We start from the raw sequence: 16458 nt of genomic DNA, 5'->3' as shown, positions 1-16458 counted from the left end.
AGTTTTTTTTTCAAATGCCTCTTAGAGTATATATGTGAAATGGTTGTTGTGAATAAATTTTTTTTGTGTGTGTGGAGATTATTTATATTTACTAGTTTGTAGAAACTCAATTCTTTGTGCCTTATTTCCTCCCCTTTTTTCAGAAACCCAGAAATTCATAACTAGATGCTATACTTTGCTAAAACCTGCTTGCTGCATAACATAGGCCCATGTTTCAGGGAGACAGCTTCTGACAACTACCAGTTTTTTTTTTTTTTTTTTTTGCTTATTTTTTAGGGCTGCACCTGCAGCATATGAAGTTCCCAGGCTTGAGGTCAAATTGGTGCTACAGCTGCCAGCCTATGCCACAGCCACAGCAGCATGGGATCCAAGCTGCATCTGTGCCCTACTCCATAGCTCAATGCAACACTGGATCCTTAACACACTGAGCGAGGCCAGGGATCGAACCTGTATCCTCATGGATACTAGTTGGGTTCATAACCTGTTGAGCCACAATGGGAACTCCCAACTACAGGTTTTACAGTCCGCTCTCCATATCCATGGGTTTGGAATCCACAAGTTCAGCCAACTGCAGATCAAAAATATTTGGGGAAAAAGTTTCTGGAAAGTTCCAAAAAGCAAAACTTAAGTTTGTCATGCGCTGGCAACTATTTACATAATGTTTACATTGTATTAGGTATTATAAGTAATCTGGAGGTGATGTAAAGTATACAGGAGGATGTACGAAGATTATATGCAAATACTATATATCATTTTATATAAAGGACTTGAGCATCTATGGGTTTTGGTATCCAAAGGGTCCTGGAACAAATTCCCCATGAATACCGAGGGATGACTGTACTTTCTTAGTAATTGTCAGTAATGCCCAATTGTTAAACCCAGCAATGTAGGTAAATGTGAGACCTGGACCCTTTTTACTATGCCCCTGCTTTATTTGCTCTTGAGAGATTAAAATGAAAACTTAAATTAGCAACCTCTCTCCTCAATTAACACGTTCTATAGCTAAGAAGGTACATTCTTTCTAAAATATTTCCATAGGGACCAGAAGTTGTTCTCATTCTGCAATTTATTATTATAGCATTTGATCTTAAGTATCTTAAGGCATTCTATTTAAACACTTTACGGACTTTTCAGGGTACTGAAACTTTGATGTTACTGTTTAGGAAATGCCACAGAACAGGTATAACACTAGTAAGTAGCAGGATTAACTTCTCACATTGTTCTCCAATATCCTCCCCCAAACAATACAAAACAACCCATGAAAATATTTTTCTACATTTATAATTTGGCTTAGCAGAATAGGATATTTTTTTAAAATTTCTCTTCTGATCATTTTATTTTGTAAACTATGGAACTTAGTGTGGATGTTCATATTCAGAACAGCTTTTGTGATAGACACTCTAAAAACTAAGAACTGGGCTAAGGCTTTCTACTTTATTCACACATCTGTTATAATCAGTTCATAATGCTGCCCCGATTTTTATGAACTATATTCCAACAAGTTGACACCTGGCCCTTTTACTATTTCCCTGTTTTATTCTTGAGAGGTCCTATACAAGTATCGAAAGCTTGAAGAAACAAAACTATGTACCAGCAATGTTGGCTTTATCTGAACTGAAGTCTTGTACTTCACTTGCACATTTAATATGTGTAATGGTTTTTTAAATGAAATCATTCTAGGTACAGTGATTGTACAACCAGAGCCAGTGCTGAATGAAGACAAAGATGATTTTAAAGGGCCTGAATTTAGAAGCAGAAGTAAAATGAAAACTGAAAATCTCAAAAAACGCGGAGGTAAATACAAGTGAAAATGAAAACATGAGTTTAAATTGCTGTTTATGACCATATTGGAAAATCTGATGTGCTTACTAAAAATACCTCCACTTTTCTGCCCATTGTTTATTAAAAGCACTACTTAAAAATAACTTCTGTTTCTCTCTGAGCTCTGAAGCAGAAAAGGTTAAACACCATTTATCAAAATGCCTTTGCCTTCAGTGGCTATTCATTTATCTCAAGAAGCTAAGTATTTCCTTCTTGCACATGTTAGTTCCTTAATGCTTATATGCCAGAATACCATGTGTTCCCTTTCACCTCAAAAGAATTTTAGATTTGTTCAAAATCTTTCCTGTGGCCTTCAGGTTACTTTATACATATCTAAAACATTGTTTCACAGAGTGATGGACATCTGCATTAGTGTCATGTGGGGTGCTTATTAAAAATGCAAGTCCCTTGACTCCACTCATAACAATTTAGAATTTCTGGGGGTGATGTCAAGAATGTGCCCCAGTTCTTATGTGCGTTAAGGTCAGAGATCTTTTGATCTAAGGATAGCAGTGCAGAGATGAGTAGGAAGAAGGGAACTAGAGCTAGTAACCTTCCCTTCATCTGTCTGAGCCTCTTCTTTGTCTGTCTACCTTTACTTAAACACACATCCATCGGCTAATCATCCATAGAAAGTTAGCATGAGGAAGATTCATTTAGAATTTAGGACAGTGGAGTATGTGTCCCACTTGTTTGTGTGTGATTTTAAAATAGTGCCTATGTGTGTTTTGGGCAGGTGAACAGAGCGAGAATCTATTGCTAAAAAAGGAATGAATTTCTGGAACATAGAACATAACACCAAATTTCTAAATAGAAGTGCAGTGGAAGTGTGTCTGCTTAATATTATGTTAATTGTGAAATTATAGCATAGTTCTGGGTGAAATTTTGTGTAGATTTTAATTTCAGTTCTATGTGATATCTAGTTGGTACTAATAAAATATATCTGTATTTATAATATATACACATATTATAAATATATTTAGTACCACTTTGTATGTATGTATATGTGTGTCTGTATCATTTTTCAGATTCAATAATTCATTAGGTTGTTGGAGAAAATCAAGAAAATGTTGCTTAGGCTTTTGTCCAGAAGGGGGTGATCTACTCCTTTCAAGCATATGGAAGATTTATTGAGAATCTAATTGTTAGTAGGGAAACTGCTATTGCAGCAACAGAGGTCACCAAAGCTAAGTGATATTCTTGAAATAAGAGAATCTGCAAGTAGAAGGTGATGCTAAAGACCAGTAACAAGAGTTTCTCACTTCTGATTATGGGTCCTCTAAAGAAGACAAATAACTAAGTGTACTGCATTGTATCAAAATTAATATCTAATTGGTGTCTTTTGGGGAGGGATCTGGAGCAGTCAGTGTCTGAAGTTTCAATAAGGCTGAAAGGAGAATAAAAAAGAACCACAGTTATTGGGGAGGGTGTTTTTAGTGCCACTTTGCTATGCTGCTGGTATTTGGTCTGAGCTGATATGTTCCTAGAACATTTTATTGAGTATTCTGTGTAAAAAGAATGTTTATATTGTGCTTAAGGAAATATGTATGTTTATAGCTGTATAATAACACTTAAATCTTTCATGTTAATTTTTGTCTTAATGATTTACTACATCTTTAAGCTGTCCGAATTCACACAGGAAATTTAACCATGTTTATTTATATACACATGTACGGATAAACTAGCGATCTGAGGTATTGAATTGCTAGTTAATATTCAGACTTTCTAGGAAAGTTAGTTCTAAAATTGAAGCCTTGGAAGTTCCCTTGCGGTGCAGTGGGTTAAGGACCTGGCATTGCCGCAGCTGTTGTGCAGGTTGCAACTGCAGTGCGATTTCGATCCCTGTCTGGGGCACTTCCATATGCCACAGGTGTGGCCAGAAAAAAAAATAAGTAAAATAAAATTGAAATCTAATTTAGGAAACTGTGAAGAAGGTAAACTTTATATATACACAAAATAAACATATTGATTTGAAACAAAATTAAACACAAAGATAAAGCTATGTTGACCATTTCAGGAGCTTTTTTTTTTTTTAACGGTCACACCTGGAAGTTCGGAGCTGCAGCTGAGGCCACAGCCACAGCAACACCAGATCAGACCTGTATCTGCGACCTATGGCAATGCAGGATTCTTAACCCACTGATTGAGGCCAGGGATTGAACCTGCATCCTCACAGAGACAATGTCAGATTTTTAACCCACTGAGCCACAATGGAAACCCTAGGAGCCATTTGTTTTTAAAATACCATAGCCTATTTTGACTTCCTTTCCCTAGTTTGTTAGAAAACCTATTTTACACCTAATTTTTCTATATGGCAGGATAATTTTGTCTTCTCTTCAAACTGATAAAATGTGTTGAGCTCAGAAATGAAAATACCTCTTTTTCATTCACACACTATAGCTATTATAATCATTAAGATATTTCATAACTAAAAATAATTTAAAACATAAACATGTAGAAACAAGTATGTAAAGTTACATTTCAGCATTTTACAATATTTGTTTCAGCTGTCAAATAAAAATGTTGGTTTATTCTTACTCTTATCTATTTCTCCTCCCACACCTCAGGTTATGATTATCCTGAAATTCGTATGCATGTGTGTGTTTATGTTGTTTCCATGAATGTGTTTATATTTTTAATTTACATATATTTATTCATAAAGTATTTATTTTTCATTAAAATATACAAAGTAGTATCCTGTGTATATCCTTTTGCAACATTGCTTATTCAACATCGATTTTGAAGTGTATTCATATCAGTAAATGTGTAATCTAGTTTTTATTTTTCATTCTTCTGTAGAATACATTTTATGAATAAACCATTGTCCATTTCCTAAATGTGAAATTATTTCCAATTTTTCTAATTTGCTAATTAGTGCCTCACTGAACATCCTTTATGTGGTTCCTTGTGCACATATGGGAGAAATTCTCCAAAGGATCACCTAATTTTTTAAAATTCTTGGGTGATATATATGTGCAAAAGCTCTAGTTTTTTTTAACCTTCTTAGTTTATCTGAATGTGATCATTATTTATGAAAAAGCACACTGTATATTTATGTTAAAAGAAATACAGAATGTATGATACATAAGATCAGATACTAATGCAGGACAGTATGACTTAAAGTGTTAACAGCTTATATAGTAAATCTTCAGATTCCCTGTATTTTCTGGAAAAGTATGATGGCGCCCTTACATCTTGGTATAACTTTTTTAACTTATACAAATAAAAAAAATCTGTGATTAATTTGGGTCCATGGTGCTTTGGACCTTAAAGCTAAAAAAACACAAAATAGAAAATTAAAAGGTAACAAATGTATATGTTGTTTTGTCTTTTATTTAGGGGTAGAGACAGTTTTTTTTTTTTCCCCTTTTTTTAAAAAGTCATCTCCCCCCCCCCTTTTTTGTGAATGCAGTCATTTTCAGTGGCCTCTTTTGAATCATAATATACCATCTTATTTGGATCAAAGTCTTGGTTGTACATTAGAATCATCTGTAAAACTTTAAAAGTGTCCAGGAGATTTCCATTCAGTGTGTTAGGGGTGCGAATAGCTATAACTATTTTTAAAAGATTCTTTGGATGATTCTAATGCTCAGCTGAGATTGTGAAGTACTGTGCAAAACTAGGGATGAGGATGAGGCAGTAGAGATTCCATTTATTCTTGTAGGTTATTAGGTTATCTTCAATCTGTTTTTCTGCAAACATTGTGGAATGAGGCTCTGTCAAAACCCAGCCATTTTGAGGTTTTGCTGCCAAGATAGATATACCTGCAAATCTTACTTGTCCTTATTTGGAAATAGTAGACAGTGCTGATATGGAGTGGACAGTGGAATAGACATAGAAAAAAGGCAGGTTAATGGGGACTGTGGATAGTATGGAAGTAAATCTTAGGAAGGAAATTGGTGATATAAAGTTCACAGGTTTTCACATACTATATTGAAAGGATCTGTGTAGACAATTCCATTTTGAGAATAAAAACTTTTTGGCATACCTGTCTTAGGTATAGGGTTACAAAAGAGTCTATGCCATTTATTTGTAAAGCAATACCAAAATGAAAAAAGAGCTCTTGACCCCTATTTTTAGAACTTCTTTTATGGAGTCTCTTCATGTTATATCAAATTGTGATATAACATGAATCTTGTAAAAGGGAACAAGTTTGCTCTGGAATTTGCCATGGTTGTCATAATTTTAGTAAGTCCATAAAATCATTAACCTTTTTACTTACTTTTGTCCAAAACATCATTTTCCCAAGGATTCTGAGGTGTTTAATTGCCAATGCAAATGTTGGGAGATGCTGACTAAAGTATATATCTTTTTATATGTATGTATATGTGTGAATAATGATCATTCCTTTCTTCTAGAAGATGGGCTTCATGGGATTGTGAGCTGCACAGCTTGTGGACAACAGGTCAATCATTTTCAGAAAGATTCCATTTATAGACATCCTTCACTGCAAGTACTTATTTGTAAGGTATGTCATGATCTGTTGATAATTAATTCCACAAATATTTGAATGCTTAACATGTGTCAGACTTTTGATGCACAGTGATGAAGACAGAAATGGTCTCTGCCTTTGGAGGGCTTATATAGTAGTGGAGAAGACATATATGAAAAGCCCAATAAGTGCTATTATAGGGGAGATACTGTGTAATATGAAAATACACAGGAAGCCTTTGTAATTTGGAGTTGAGTCGGGGGAGCTTTGTAATGGAGATGATATAGCTGATATCTGAAATATAAATAGGAATTAGTTTGGTAAAGTGGGATTGGTTCATCATATTCTAGGCCAGAAGCAACATAGGTTTCAAAGGCTCGTAGGTGAGGGTGAGCGTGGTATGTTGGAAAACTGGAGTATGTGTGTGTACACATGTAATGTTTTATAACCTTCCCTCTTATGTACCCTAATTGCCCAAATCTAAATTTTCTGTGTGGAGCTGTGTTTTGACATAATTTGATGATAATAGAATAAAAAATGTTTCCTAGATATTGAAGATAGTTTTAAAAGTCTGTGTAATACCTTGGAGTTAATTTGTAATTATCTATAATATCAAGGTTATCATTTCACCATTTCATATTACTACTGCTAAAATTAATCCAGTGTTTGTTTCCCATTAAAACACCTCCTTGAATTGCTGGGGCAGTCCTCACTTCCCTTAGAGTTCTAGTTCTAGATCTTGTATGGATTTTTGATATAGACCTACTTAAATGTACTAAATTTACTTCCTGTTTTTAGTAGATTGTATCATTCCTTTCCTTGAATTCAGTTTAGCCAGGAGCCTATCTAGTGTACACGTCATAGCTTCTAGTTTTAAATTGTGACAGTTTAAGGTTTTTTTTTTTTTTTTTTGCTTTTTAGGGCTGCACCCATGGCATATGGAAGTTCCTAGGCTAGGAGTCCAATTTGAGCTGCAGCTGCTGGCCTACACTACAGCTACAACAATGTAGGATCTGAGCTGTGTCTGCAACCTACACCACAGCTCACAGCAATGATGGAACCTTAACTCACTGAGTGAGGCAAGGAAACCTGCACCCTCATGGATACTAGTCGGGCTCATTAACTGCTGAGCCATAACGGGAACTCCCAGTGACAGCTTAATTTTGTATCATTGGATTTGTAACATGCATTCCTTTTCTCTATTGTTATATATGTGATTATTTTTTTTTTTCTGAAGGGCCAGTCTGTTGAGTCTAGCCTGTTTCACTAATCTGTAGTTTTCATCAGTGGGTATGGAACCTTCCCTTTTCTTCAGTCACAGTGAAAAGGAATTTAAAGTCAGTCAGATCTGGATTTCAATACTAGTTTTGCCTCTTCCAGTATTAGGACTTTAGGAGATTTATTTACATATTAATAAATCAAAGCCTTCTCTATCAATTTGGGCAGTATTATCTTCTACCCTGCATAATAGGTATTTGAGATTTAAAGATAATATAGGTTAATGTAGGATAAGGTTGCTCAGCTGTACACATAGTAGCTATTTATACATGGTGACAGTTAAGTTATTATTAAGTAGCAACAATATCTAATACATTTTTTTGGGGCTGCCCCATGGCATAGGGAGTTCCTGGGCCAGGAATCAGATTTGAGCCATAGTTGTGACCTAAGTTGCAACTGCAGCAATGTTGGATCCTCTAACCCACTGTGCCAGGCCAGGACTGCACCTATGTCCTAGCACTGCAGAGATGCCACTGATCCTGTCGTGCCACAGTGGGAACTCCTAATACATTTTTATGTAGAGCTACTAAAGCTAGTCATATGAGATCAGAAAGCTGGAGTTCCCGTCATGGCGCAGTGGTTGACGAGTCCGACTGGGAACCATGAGGTTGCGGGTTCGGTCCCTGCGCTTGCTCAGTGGGTTGACGATCCATCGTTGCCGTGAGCTGTGGTGTAGGCTGCAGACGCGGCTCGGATCCCGCATTGCTGTGGCTCTGGCGTAGGCCGGTGGCTACAGCTCCGATGGGACCCCTAGCCTGGGAACCTCCATATGCCGCGGGAGTGGCCCAGGAAATGGCAGAAAGACAAAAAAAAAAACCCCAAAAAACAAAGAAACAAAAAAAAATTAAAAAGAAAAAAAGTTGCTTTACCAAAATCTTTTATAAACTTTTTATAAGGAATATTGGTATTTGATGAAATCTAATAGTATGGGTAGCATGGTGTTTCTGTTTTGATTCTGTAAAACATATGCACACATACATACATATACATTCTCTTTACTTTTTTCATGACTTAACAACGTTTTTCTCCTTTATGAATGTTGACAATTTTGAATGAATTTCCCCTTTCCCTTTTCTTTTAATAGAATTGCTTTAAATATTACATGAGTGATGATATTAGCCGTGACTCAGATGGAATGGATGAACAGTGTAGGTAGGTAATAAATCAAGATGAACTAAAATTCAGTGTTGTCTACTTTTTGAGGGGAATTTCTTACACAGTCTTTTATTAGATCCATTTTTTGTTGTATCATCATTGATATCTTTAATGGCAGGTTATTCTTTTCCACAAAGCCCTTGTTTTATATCTTTTAATTTTCTAATCAAGAATAAGCAGATTTGCTATTAAAATTGCTGGCAGGAAAATTTAAATTGCTTTAGTACTGAAAAGATTTAAATGAGTTTCATTTTGGAATAATGTTTTAATCTTTAAATAATTTCAGATGGTGTGCAGAAGGAGGAAACTTGATTTGTTGTGACTTTTGCCATAATGCCTTCTGCAAGAAATGCATTCTACGCAACCTTGGTCGAAAGGAGCTGTCTACAATAATGGATGAAAACAACCAATGGTATTGCTACATTTGTCACCCGGAACCTTTGTTGGACTTGGTCACGGCATGTAACAGTGTATTTGAAAACTTAGAACAGTTGTTGCAACAAAATAAGAAGAAGATAAAAGTTGACAATGAAAAGAGTAGTAAAGTATATGATCATACACCTAGATTTTCTCCAAAGAAAAACAGTTCAAATTGTAATGGAGAAGAAAAGAAATTAGATGATTCCTGTTCTGGTTCTGTAACCTACTCTTATTCAGCACTAATTGTGCCCAAGGAGATGATTAAGAAGGCAAAAAAACTGATTGAGACCACTGCCAACATGAACTCCAGTTACGTTAAGTTTTTGAAGCAGGCAGCCGATAATTTAGAAATCAACACTGCTACAAAGTTGCGTCAGCTTAAAGCTTTTAAGTCTGTGTTGGCTGATATCAAGAAAGCTCATCTTGCATTAGAAGAAGATTTGAATTCAGAGATTCGAGCTTTGGATGCTATAAACAAAGAGAAAAATACCAAAGAACATAAAGTCATAGATGCTAAGTCTGAAACAAAAGTACGAAAAGGAGAAAAACCCTGCGCTTTGGAAAGGAAGGATATTTCAAAATCAGAAGCTAAACTGTCAAGAAAACTGGTAGATAGTGAACATTTAGATCAGAGTGTTGCAGTAGAGGAACAAAGAGCAAATAAAAGTAGCAGTGGTGAACATAAGAAATCTGATAAAAAAGAAGAACCTCAGTATGAACCTGCTAACACTTCTGAAGACTTAGACATGGATATTGTATCCGTTCCTTCCTCAGTTCCAGAAGACATTTTTGAGAATCTTGAGACTGCTATGGAAGTTCAGAGTTCAGCTGATTATCAGGGAGATGGTAACAGTGGAACTGAGCAAGAACTGGAGAGTTCTGTAAAATTAAATGTTACTTCAAAAGACAGCAGAGGAGGTATTAAATCAAAAACAACTGCTAAAGTAACAAAAGAATTATATGTTAAACTCACCCCTGTTTCCCTTTCTAATTCCCCAGTTAAAGGTGCTGATTGTCAGGAAGTTCCACAAGATAAAGATGGCTATAAAAGTTCTGGCCTGAACACCAAGCCAGAGAACTGTGGACTTGGACAGGAAAAGAATGATAATGAGCATTTGGTTGAAAGTGAAGTTCCAGTACTTTCAGAAGAATCTGATCTTCGAAGATCCCCACGTGTAAAGACTACACCCTTGAGGCGACAGACAGAAACCCACCCTGCAACATCTAATTCAGATGAAGAAAACAATGAAACAATTAAGGAGAAACAAAAACTATCAGTTCCAATGAGAAAAAAGGATAAGCGGAATTCTTCTGACAGTGGTATAGATAATCCTAAACCTAATAAATTGCCTAAATCTAAGCAGTCAGAGATTGTGGATCAGAATTCAGATTCTGATGAAATGCTAGCAATCCTCAAAGAGGTATCCAGGATGAGTCACAGTTCTTCTTCAGATACTGATATTAATGAAACGCACACAAATCATGAGAAGATTTTGTATGATGTAAAGACTCAAGCAGGGAAAGATGATAAAGGAAAAAGGAAACGGAAAAGTTCTACTTCTGGTTCAGATTTTGATATTAAAAAAGGCAAATCAGCTAAAAGGTCTATGATTTCTAAAAAGAAACGACAAAACCCGTCTGAGTCTTCTAATTATGATTCAGAGTTAGAAAAAGAGATAAAGAGTATGAGTAAAATTGGGTCTGCCAGAACAACCAAAAAAAGAGTTCCAAATAAAGAAGATTATGATTCTTCTGATGATGAAAAACACAGCAAAAAAGGAATGGATAATCAAGGGCAGAAAAGTTTGAGGACTGTACAGGAAGGATCATCTGATGATGCTGAAAGGAAACAAGAGAGAGAGAATTTCTCTTCCACAGAAGGCACAATTGATAAAGACAAGACCATCATGGAATTGAGAGATCGACTCTCTAAGAAGCAGCAGCCAAGTATTTCCTCAGATGCTGCTAAGCTTTCTTCTGGAAAGGAGGAGAGTTTTTCTCCAGAAGACAAAAAGGTTGCTGAAACTAGAGAAAAGAGTAAGCATCTGAAAACCAAAACATGTAGGAAAGTACAGGGTGGCTTATCTGATGTTGCTGAGAAGTTCTCCAAGAAAGAACAGAGTGATGAATCCTCTGAAGATGATAAAAAGCAGAACAAAAAAGGAACTGAAGAAAAAGAAAAGAAAACTATAGATTTGAAGAAAAAAGTAATTAAGATGGAACAACAGTATGAATCATCATCTGATAGCACTGAAAAATTACCTGAAGGAGAAGAAATTTGTCATTTTTCTAAAGGCATAAAACAAAATAAGAGTGACACAACTGATAGGGAAAAGAAAAGTAAAAAAATAAAAGATAAAACTTCTAAAAAGAGGAATGAATTATCTGATAATGCTGAGAAGTTACCAGGGAAAAGAGATAGTTGTGATTCTTCTGAAGATAAGAAGAGCAAGAATGAAACATCCGGTAGAGAGAAGAAAAGGTGCAACTTGCCCGAAAAGTGTTCAAGGAAGAGACAAGATTGTTCATCATCTGATACTGAGAAATATTCCATGAAAGAAGATGGTCATGATTCTTCTGATAAGAGACTAAAAAGAATAGAATTGAGGGAAAGAAGAAATTTAAATTCAAAGAGAAATACCAAGGAGGTACAAAGTGGTTCATCATCTTCCGATGTTGAGGAAAGTTCCGAAGATAATAAAAAACTGAAGAAGCAAAGAGCTACAGCTAAAAAGAAGGCAGGCAGTATCAAGGAGAAAATGAGAAACTCCCTAAGAGCAAGCACTAAAAGGAAGCAAGCTGATATTACTTCCTCATCATCTTCTGATATAGGAGATGACGATCAGAATTCTTTAGGTGAGGGGAGCAGTGATGAACAGAAAATTAAGCCTGTGACGGAAAATTTAGTTCTGTCTTCACATACTGGATTTTGCCAATCTTCAGGTATGGGAAAATAAATAGAAAATTTATAATTTGTACTTTTTCCCTTTTGAATAACTGAATTGTTTACTTTTCCCTGATGTCAATCAAATGCAAGGTTACTATTTAGGAAAAGACCATTTAAAAAGTCTTCAGAGGGAGTTCCTCTTGTGGCTTAGAGGCAGTGAACCCGACTAGTATCCACTGAGGACGTGGGTTCAATCCCTGGCCCCACTCAGAGGTTAAGAATCTGGTGTTGCCACAAGGTGTGGCATAGGTTGCACATGCAGCTCGGATCTGGCATTGCTGTGGCTGTGGCTGCAGATCTGATTAGACCCCCAGCCTTGGAACTTCCACATGCCTTGGGGTGCAGGCCTAAAAAAAAAAAGACAAAAAAGGAGTTCCCATCATGGCACTGTGGAAATGAATCTGACTAGGAACCATGCGGTTGCAGGTTTGATCCCTGGCCTTGCTCAGTGGGTTAAGGATCCTGCATTGCCATGAGCTGTGGTGTAGATCGAAGACATGGCTCAGATCCTGCATTGTGGCTGTGACATTCGTGGGCAGCTATAGCTCTGATTAGACCCCTATCCTGGGAACCTCCATATTCCTCAGGTGTGGCCCGTAAAAGAGAAAAAGACAAAAAAAAAAGTCTTCAGAGATCTACTTACTAGAAATTCTTTCTTCATTTTTTATGTCATTATTGGGAGGTATTTGAAACCTTGTTAGTATTCTTCATCAGGTATACCAAGTTTGTTGGATAAATTTCTTTATCCATGTTAAATGTTTTTCTCTGAAACATTGAAAAGTATTGTTATGAAGGAAAATTGGACTGTGGACTGGTGCCAGTAGTTCAGTAGATATTTATGCATCTCATGGAGATGTGTGCTTGGTCCTGGCAAAACATGGTGTGTGAAAGTTTTAACCGCTTTGCCATTGATCTGACTTTTTAAATTGGTCAGATTAATTTTGTGTCCCATGAAATCCTCTGAAAAATTTAAATTTACTTCATTGAAACTCCTTGTTGACGCTTTTCGGTTTTTTCTTAATGACATGACCAGATGTGTCAGTTTTTAACACTAACAAAATAGGGGAAGAAAGAAGTACAAAAAGTAGATGGATTACCATACTCTGATGAGATAGAGCACTAGGACAATTAGGGTTTGGGTCAACCAGTCAATGACACCCCCCCACACCAAAAAAAAAAAATTATAGAAATAGTTATCATTATGGCAGTTTGTTTAGAAAATCAGTTGTAGGGAGGTCCCTGGTGGTCTAGTGGTTAGGATTTGGAGCTTTCACTGCACCCTGGGTTCGATCCCTGGTCTGAGAATTGAGATCCCACATCAAGCTGTTGCATGCCATGGCCAAAAGAAAAAATCAGCTGTATAGTAAATGTATGCTTGTCACTCATTATTTTTTTGTCTTTTTAGGGCTGCACCCACAGCATATGGAGGTTCCCAGGTTAGGGGTCGAATCAGAGATGTAGCTGCTGGCCTACACCACAGCCACAGCAACAGGATCCAAGCCATGTCTGCGACCTACACTATAGCTCATGGCAATGCCGGATCCTTAACCCACTGAGCAAGGCCAGGGATCGAATCTGCGTCCTCATGGATTCTAGTCAGATTTGTTTCTGCTGAGCTACAATGGGAACTCCCCATATATATTTTTTAAGTCAGTAAAACCTGTTAACCAGGGACACTTAAAATTTATTTAAAAATTTTTATAAGGTAGATTTCATTTATAACTGTGTTCTCAGCACAGGCAAAATGTTAAAAATTTTTCCTTTCATTCCTTTTGTTGGGATTTTCTATTTATCCCAATTGGATTTTAGTGGAATTAACTTGACTCTTGGTTTTTAATAAACCTTCAAATTTCTTTATGAAGCTCTAATGAGTTGGTTTGAAAACCAAGTATGATATACATGGTATATACTAAGTCCAGTGCTCTGCTATATTAGATGCCTAGATGGAGTTCTGCTTGTATTGCTGTTGTAACTACAGGTCCACAGTCCGTGATGTTCTTGGGGCCTGATGTGTTTCAGAATTTTCAATTGTTTTGTTTTTAGGAAGATAATATAGATAATATAGAGGTTATCATATATTATGTATTAACCCCAGTAGGTCTTGAGGCAACGCCCCCATAATCAAACACATTAGTATTTCTGCAGCAAAACAGTTGAACATTTACACGTGAGAGGAATAAACAGTTCAGATCAAATTTTGCTGCTAAATGAACTTTGGAACCACCTTATAAAACTTGAAATGTTTAAAACTTTTTAGATTTTCAAATTGTATGAGATTGTGGACTTATGTTCAAAACATAGTATAATAGTTACTTTGATAGCAAATCAGTGTTTTAGTTAGGTTAGTTGAAAAAACTCTTATTAAAGATTAGAGTGTGAGAATAGTAAATTGTGATTAGTTACATGGAGTATTCTCATTAGCAAATTCAAGGCTCATCAAACTTTGGAAAAAACTTGTTTCCATGATTAAACAGCATCCCTAGTGAAATAAGCATGTTTGATTTCAAATAATTTTCATTTCCCCAAATCTCACTTAATTCGACACATATGAGGATTTTCTATGATGTGTTTCTCATGTTTAGAACTATTAATACTTAGTATAATAAGTAATGTATATTCATTAGATCTTTAATAAGAGATGATAACATATGGCAAATAATGCTCATTTCCCTTTTATCATGTTTATGTCCAGAGAAGTTTTTTTTCCCTTCATTTTAGGGCTGCACCCATGGCATATGGAAGTTCCCAGGCTAGGGGTTAAATCACCACAGCCACAGCAATGCGGGATCCGAGCTGTGTCTGTGACCTACTCCACAACTCGCAACGCTGAATACTTAACCCACTGAGCAAGGCCAGGGATTGAACCTGCATCCTCATGAATACTAGTCGGGTTCATTACCCCTGAGCCATGATGGGAACTCCGTAAGTGGCATTTCTTAAGAATTTGCTTGCATGTGTATATATGCGTGCTAAATTTATTTATTCTCTTAATAGGTCCAGTGTAATCTGTGACAATTTTTATGAGCTCTTAAAAAGCTTCCCCTACTCCCATGAATTTAGAGGATTCCAGTTTATTCAGCAATGGTTGTGTCCTATTATAGGGTACATCATTTTCATAGAAACTGAAACTGGAAGGGCATAACCAACCAAGATGAAGAACATGGTCCTAGGATTTGCAGTTCAACGAGCAAGATAGACATAGATAAATCATTATTTTGAAAAAAAGAATACCAAAAGAAAGACAGAAAATTAAATGAGGCTCTGTGATAGGTAGCAAGTGAGACTTTTAACCTAAATATTGGATGAAGACTTAAAGAACAAGTAGTGTTTGACTCAACTTTGAAGGATGGGTAAAATTTCCAAAGGTGTAGCAAAGAGGAACAATTGCAATATCACTAGTAATATTTAATTTGGAGATTGGTCTGTTTGAATGAGGTGTTGTGAGTTTGCTAAGATATTGTGAGATTTATTTTTGCCTTTCTATATTTAGCATATTTCTATCTGAACCTGTAAGTTTCTGTGTTACTGATTTTTTTCTCCAACATTTACCCCCCATGTTTTATTATGAAAAAAATGTTAAATATGCAGAAAGTTTCTACTGTTAACATTGTACTGTATTTGCTTTATCACATAACTATATATGCTATTTATCTATCAGTGTACCTAACTTTTTTTTTTGCCTTTTAAGTGTTTACTTTGAAATAATTATAAATTTACAGGAAGTTGCAAAAACATGTACAGGGAGGTCTTGGGTGCTTTGCATTCAGTTTGCTTCATTCGTTACGTCTTTCATAATTATTGTCCAACGTTAGAATCAGGAAACTAAAGATTTATTCAGATTTCACCAGTTTTACATGCACTCCGTGTATGTTTATGTGTGTGTGTGTGTGTGTGTGTGTGTGTGTAAGTATAGTCTGTGCAAATTTGTGTCACGTGTAGCTTCTTATAACCACCATCACAACCAATATACTGAACTGTTTCATTACACAAGGTTCCCTTGTGCTACCCCTTATGCACACTCCCTTGCAAATCCCCATTCTTAACCTCTGACAACTGTTAATCTGATTCTCATCTCTGTAATTTTGTTATTTTGAGGTGGAATCATGAAGTATGTAAACTTTTGAAATTGTCTTTTTTCATTCATTGTAATGACCTTGAAATCTTAGATGCATTTCAAAGTAAATGGTAAAAATCAGCATAATTATCCCTGATTACTTCAGCATATATAGTATTAACTAGAGTACAATGTTTAAGTTTTTGAGGCAAAATTTATATACAATGAAATGCACAAATCCTCATTTCTGTATTTTTAATCAAAGAGTAGAAATGTTGCTTTGTATAAAGAAATAAGTTTTATTGTACTTGAATATGTATCTCAAAAGTGATTCTACCCATGAATACCATA

General features: G+C 35.9%; 1 protein-coding gene across 6 annotated transcripts in view; it reads left to right on the top strand.

The window, feature by feature from the left end:
* ATRX (ATRX chromatin remodeler) overlaps window positions 1–16458 on the top strand; it is a 293130-nt gene that overhangs the window by 110820 nt on the left and 165852 nt on the right. For 2 of the 6 annotated variants that reach the window (XM_047765769.1, XM_047765773.1), the window contains 4 exons: window positions 1681–1794; window positions 6180–6289; window positions 8616–8683; window positions 8973–12049. In XM_047765769.1, the coding sequence (XP_047621725.1) occupies window positions 1681–1794; window positions 6180–6289; window positions 8616–8683; window positions 8973–12049 (3369 nt within the window). The remainder of the gene's footprint in view (window positions 1–1680; window positions 1795–6179; window positions 6290–8615; window positions 8684–8972; window positions 12050–16458) is intronic. The other 4 variants (XM_047765771.1, XM_047765770.1, XM_047765775.1 and 1 more) reach the window with 4 other exon arrangements.

The sequence above is a fragment of the Phacochoerus africanus genome, chromosome X (genome assembly GCF_016906955.1).
Source record: "Phacochoerus africanus isolate WHEZ1 chromosome X, ROS_Pafr_v1, whole genome shotgun sequence".
Lineage (NCBI taxonomy): Eukaryota > Metazoa > Chordata > Mammalia > Artiodactyla > Suidae > Phacochoerus > Phacochoerus africanus.
This window is presented reverse-complemented; position numbering and strand designations above follow the sequence as displayed.